Consider the following 6000-nt stretch of genomic DNA (forward strand, 5'->3'; position numbering starts at 1 on the left):
AGGGGGTGCATGCATCATCCCATATAACACAACACACATTTTTCTCCAGGCACAAAGAAACTAGAAGCTTAACTAACATGCCAGGGCCCTAGGGCTGTATTATTCAGGTTAAGATCAAAGCAAAAATAAATAAAACGATTGGAATGAGTTGGCGTTGGTCTGCAGAACAGCTAACAGACAGCCGAGTTGCAGAAGAAAGCTAGCTTGATTGGTGGCACATCAGGACCATTAAAGAGGAGAGAGGGTTGTTAACACCTATGGAGTGAAGAGTTCAGAAGGGATCAAGTAGATTATAATGAGGCAGGTATCCAGGTTGTAGCCGCATTGGTCTAGAGGCAAAAGGAATCACAACTTGTGGTAAAGGTGATCTCTTTTATTAGACCAACTAGAGCTTTGCAAAAAAAAATCTTGCAAATCAAGAAATTTTGTTGCAGAAATCTAGGTGGTCTAATAAAAGAGATCACCTGTACCACGAGTTCTGATTCCTTTATAATGAGCCACGAATTCAATTGATGCTGGCACTGCTGCCTGGGCAGAAGTGTGGCTGCAGCTGCCAGGCAGTTGGTTTGTTGGTGAGTTGGTTTTATAGGTTAGGTGGAGCTGGATTTAAAGTGGGGGGGGTGCGACTGCACCAGTGCAACCCCCCACATCTGCCTTTGCCCTTGCTGTTTCTCTGCTGTTGCCTCAAGTGACAGTGACGCTGAAATGCAGTGTCAGGACCCCCTGTTGGTGCTGCCAGTAGATCTAACACAGAGCCCAGTTTTCCCTCACTGTCACGCCAGCCCAGCCCGGGGCTGCAGGAAGTCCTCTTGCCGCTTCTCAGGTGCAAATGCTGCTCGTAGGACCAGGGGACTTAGCAGGCAGAGCCTGGCAGAAGGCTGCCAGTTGCACAGAGAAGGGCGCTGCGTGCCAGCGGCCCCCTGCACCTCCTGGCGTGCTCGGAGCCTCACTGTGGTTGCTCTCAGAAATCACGAGCATGATAGCACGACCCTGTTGGGCCTTGCCGGAGTTCAGGGTCATCCGTGCAAGGTCGTCCATGCCTGTTGTGTGAACAGCAGCGCGCGGCAGGTTCGTGGAAGGATTGTTTTGCCCATCCTCTACCCGCTCTTCTGAAGATGTTGAAGCGCTTTACAGCGTGGCCTTGTGGCCCCTGAAGCGATGGTGGGTGGGTTACAGCCCCGGGAGATGCTAGCCCAGTTTCATGCCCACACAGCCAGTTGCTGGCATATGGTCTTTGGGAAGGTGGTTGCGGCTCCCCTCGGTCACACGCTCCCCACGTGGCTACGTGCTGGGTGGCTGTGACCTCCACCCCTCCCAGCTCTCTGGCATCCCAACACTTTGGGAGCACAGCACCGGGCTCGGATCGGATAGCTGTTCCAGCCCTGGGCACCCGCGCAGCAGCCCTCGAGAGCCCAGTCATGCCAGGGAGGACAGAAAGCTCAGGAGTGATCTGAGCAGCGGGAGGAGAACTCCCTCCTGGTCCCCAGAGCGCAGCAGGTGTGACGTGTGCCCCTGTGTGTCTGCAGATCGCCCCGCCACCGTCGCTGGCAGAGCCGCTGAAGGAGCTCTTCAAGCAGCAGGAAGCAGTGAGGGGGAAGCTGCGACTCCAGCACAGCATAGAGAGGGTAAGGCGGAGGGTCCGGCGGGCCCAGGCACTGCTGAACTGCCTTCCCTCCACAGGCCGGGGCAGGGGACACTCCTTTGCTGACCGGGTCGTGTCCCCTTCCTCCACAGGAGAAGCTGATTGTGTCGTGTGAACAGGAGATCCTAAGGGTTCACTGTCGGGCAGCGAGAACCATTGCCAACCAGGCGGTGCCCTTCAGTGCCTGCACCATGCTGCTCGACTCGGAGGTCTACAACATGCCTCTAGAAAATCAGGTCAGTGGCTCTCAGGGGCTTGGGGCAGGAGCTGGGGCAGGGCAGGCCATACGGAGAGGTGTGTGGGCACAGGCCAGGGTTTGTAATGCCCTCCTTACCACGGGACCCGTGGCTCCCTCCCCTCGCCCACACGGACTGCCTGTATCATGAGACCTCTCTGCACGGACTAGCCCTGGCTGACATACCCAAAGCCTGAGGCATGAGTTCAGCTGGCCGGCGTGTTTGCCCCCGTATTTATCTGGAGGCCTCAGCACCCCCTACTCCTTCCTCGTATTCAGAGCCAGCCGCATGCTGGAGAGGTTTTAGGGGCCCCAGTCGTGCTGCGCGGAGAAGAGGAGCCTGTGAAATTACTTCCTTAGCTCTGAAACAGCCAAACTCCCCTGCATCGCCTGCAGAGACGGGCTTTTCTTGATCCCACGTAGCCGTGAGCTGGAAAGGCCGTGGGTGAAGTAGTAGCGCAGCAAATGAATCAGACTTCAGCAGCCGGTGTTGCTGTAGGGCTCTGGGAGAAAGTGGACTGAGCTAGTACAGTGCAATGGTGGCGGCTTGGGAGTGGCAGTGCTTCCCTGCCACGGAGCTGCCGGCTCGGTAGGAAGCTTCTTGCTGCATTGCAGAAGGCAGCTCCTGGCCGGCAGACAGCACGGTGCAATTTATTAGCAACCAGCCTATTGATTCGTGCATCTGAATCACCCTCCGCCAGCACCACCCTGGCTGCCTTCCACGGTGAAGGCATCGTGAATTCAGGCAGAAGTTCAAGGGCTCTGAGCTGCAGGTGTGCTGTTTGCAAGGGGAAAAGGCACGAGTCCTGTCCTCTGCTCTTCTGGGGGGAAGTCCTGGCAAGGCCCAGCTCCATCTCAACCTGGAGCCCCTTAGCAGCCTGTTCAGGTGTGATGGGGAGAGGGGCTGGCTGTGCCCTGTGGGGCGTGGGTTTAACCCTGTGTTTCCCCTGGGTGCTGTTTCCCGCACAGGGAGATGAAAACAAATCCGTCAGGGACCGTTTCAACGCCCGGCAGTTCATTTCCTGGCTACAGGACGTGGATGACAAATACGACCGGATGAAGGTGAGGGGGGTTTGGGAGCTCCTGCGTGGGGCCCTGCTGACTCTTCAGGCAGTGTCAGGTTGCAGTGTCCCCTTTGGGAGAGCGGCTGCTGCTTTGGCCAGCCCCAAAAGCTGTCTGCATGGCTGTGCCGGCCCTGGGGGAGCTCTTTGAGGGATGCACAGTGCCTGCCAGCTGCACGCAGCTGTCCGGGGTTTTGCCCTTGGCTACGGGTCAGGGAGGAAGAGGCAGGTGAAGCCAGCGGAGCTCACACAAGGTTACAGAGAGCAGTGGACCCCCTCCAGCCCCCACCCAAACATGAGCAGCCAGGCTGCAGCTGAGGGCAGAGTTTGGGCCCTAGGCCTGAGGAAGGCAGCAGCCCCCGTCTGCCTCCATGCAGCAGCTTGAGCCTCCCAGCCTTTGCCTGCAGGCGTTCGCCGCTGAGGCCAGGCCATGCTGCACCCATGTCACTGCGGGAGCACAGGCAGCAGGTATGGATGCCTGAGCAACTGACTGCAGGTGGGGTCTTACCATGCGGCCTCTGCTCCTGGCAGGCGTTGCAGGGCAGCACGTGTGGAGCAGAGCCCTGCTCCGAGGGACGTTGTCCCCGTGCCTTTCCACCATGGACACGCTGGGCTGTGGCACAACAGAGCAGAGCATCACACCCCTGACTCCCAACCCCCAGCGGGGCCCGCGGAGGCAGCAAGAGCGTGCGCCTCCACCTGCCACAGTCAGGTGCGCTGTCACCACGCGCTGCCCCCCAGCTCGCTCCTGCCTCTGCGCCCCCAGTCCCAGAATTGGGGCAATGCCGCTGCCTTTGAGTGATGCTGAACGCACGCCCCGTGCCCCTCTGAGGCTGTCCCCGGGGTCCTTCCTGGGATGCTGCTAGACAGGCTTAGCCCTTAACCAGCCTGTCGGGCCCCGTCCGAGGACACGTTTGTCCAGCAGTATGGTGGCAGGCTCTGCCCTCTTGCTCCGGGCACCCACAGGGCAGCCTCGAGGGCTCTTCGCCCTCCTTGCCCCTCCCCGCTCACCCCATTTCTGCTTGGGTTTGTCTCCTGGTGCAGACGTGTCTGCTCATGCGGCAGCAACACGAAGCCGCCGCCCTGAACGCGGTGCAGAGGATGGAGTGGCAGCTGAAGGTGCAGGAGCTGGACCCTGCGGGACACAAGTCCCTGTGCGTGAACGAGGTGCCCTCGTTCTATGTGCCAATGGTGGATGTGAACGACGACTTTATGCTCTTGCCGGCATGACGGTACCCACCCGGGAGGCACTCTCGCTGGAAACCAGCACGGACAGGAGCCCTCCGAGGACAGACGCTGGAGCTCACGTTCATCCTTCCCACTTGCTGATGAATCCCTGGTCAGAGAAAGAGGAAGCATCTCCCGGCAGAACACACACCAATACGACTACAATTGCACTTTCTTCACCACGTCTCCCTCGCTTCTGGCCGGAGCGCAGCGGTGCCCAGCGGCGGGGCGGGGGACGCCTCTCCTTTCAAACCGGTCACCGCCGCAGGGGTTGGCCAGCCCGCCCGGCATCTGAATGGACGCGGGGAGAGAGACTGCCGGAGCCAGCGGGGAGGCTGGGTTCGAGGGCGCTCCACGCGCAAGGCAGAAGCTGCTGAGCGGGGCCGGCGGCCGGGGGGTTCATGGACGCCCGAGCGCGGCGATTTCACGCTCTGGATCCCCCGCCGGCCCGCACGCCTCCCTGCCGAGAAGCGCAGCAGGGAGCAGCAGGGGTCCGGTTTCTCCTCCCATCCGGCGGCGCTGGGAACTGCAAACCGAAAGCAAAGCTAGTGTCCGGCTTGGGCAGACGTGGCTCTGGAGGTGGGAACCGCCACAGCCCCAGGACATGCCCCGAGGTCACCACCACATCTGGAGCAGCACCGGGGCCGTCAGTGGGAGCGCGGGACAGGCGTGGTGAGTGTCTGGGGCGGCCGCGGCGCCGCCGAGCACGGACGTTGCCGATTGTGTTTTTAATGGAGTAAAATCCATGTGGTTTATATATATTTTTTTTCCTTTAATCTTGGGCATTTCGTTTCTCTTTCTGAGAACATAACTTGAAAACACTACAGAGCCAATACTCATATAAATTGTATCCCATAAATGCTGTACAGTTTTTATATACATTAACAATGTACTTTTGCTGCCTTCTAGATAATTTATTTTGCAACACATTACTGCACAGTTGTAAATAACTTATGTACTGTAACATCACTCTCAGTTATGTGTAAAGAAATAAATTAATTAAAATTATCTTTGTATGTATAGTTCACCCCAGGCAGCACTTTCCCTTCCAAGGAAAACGGCAGGGCCACACCGGCAAGCGGCGTTCGGGATGTCGAGGACGGGCGGCGTGACCCGCGCCTGTCCCGCACAGACCGCAGTCTGGGTTGCTTGCAGGGCCCAGGGGTTTCAAGGCCTGGAGGTATCGCGAGGCTGCTGCCACCCAGTAGCTCGGGCAAGGGCAAGACTTGAGCCCCGTCCTCACCCGCGGGTCAGTCCCGGGTGCCTTGTGTGCCGCTGCACCCTCAGCCCAGCTGGCAGGGGCCTGGGGGACCTTGCCACTGGCCCCGCCAGGCCTGCCAGGGGGTTGGCATGTCTGGCCCGGCCCCTGCGCAGGGTAGGGAGGCTGGGTAATGCTGTCAGCAAAGCTCGTGCCCAGCGCAGGCGAACAGCAGCGTGGCTGGAGAGGGGCCTGGGCGCCTCCTTTGCCCCCGCCCAGTGCACCCAGCCGGGCACTGAAGTGAGCCCGGCCTGGCTCCCGGAGACTGCTCCCAGGCCCAGCTCCGTCCAGCTGCCCCTTCCCGGTGCCGCAGGGAGGCTGGGGTGGAAGCAGCCCCTCGCCCCAGCCCGGTGCTGCCCCCGCGCTGGGGTTGCCCAGGGGAGCTGGAAAGAGCCTCTGGGCTGGTGCAACCGCCCTGCCTTCATCGGGCCCTCGCTGCCCACGGGGAGCTGCTGGCGGCTAGGACGTGGTGTGGCTCGGGCGGCCTGGCCGGCTCTGCCCAGGAGCTCGCCGTGCGGGGCGGACCGGTGGGAGACCGGCCCGGGGCCCGGGGCGCGTCGTGGCGCTGCCCGTCTGC

The 6000-nt window shown here is 60.3% G+C and overlaps 2 protein-coding genes across 3 annotated transcripts in view; both read left to right on the top strand.

Moving 5' to 3' along the window:
- Nucleotides 1-5173, top strand: part of ANKRD11 (ankyrin repeat domain 11) — a 203780-nt gene extending 198607 nt beyond the window's left edge. For both annotated transcript variants that reach the window (XM_019505382.1, XM_019505383.1), the window contains 4 exons: nt 1527-1625; nt 1735-1878; nt 2847-2939; nt 3983-5173. In XM_019505382.1, the coding sequence (XP_019360927.1) occupies nt 1527-1625; nt 1735-1878; nt 2847-2939; nt 3983-4168 (522 nt within the window). In that variant the 3' untranslated portion in view covers nt 4169-5173. The remainder of the gene's footprint in view (nt 1-1526; nt 1626-1734; nt 1879-2846; nt 2940-3982) is intronic.
- An 82-nt stretch (nt 5174-5255) lies between these two features.
- Nucleotides 5256-6000, top strand: part of SLC22A31 (solute carrier family 22 member 31) — a 5149-nt gene continuing 4404 nt past the window's right edge. The window contains exon 1 of the mRNA XM_019505250.1: nt 5256-5345. Coding sequence (XP_019360795.1) covers nt 5256-5345 — 90 coding nt within the window. The remainder of the gene's footprint in view (nt 5346-6000) is intronic.

This window comes from Gavialis gangeticus, unplaced genomic scaffold, assembly GCF_001723915.1.
Source record: "Gavialis gangeticus isolate Ggan-Ray unplaced genomic scaffold, GavGan_comp1, whole genome shotgun sequence".
NCBI lineage: Eukaryota > Metazoa > Chordata > Crocodylia > Gavialidae > Gavialis > Gavialis gangeticus.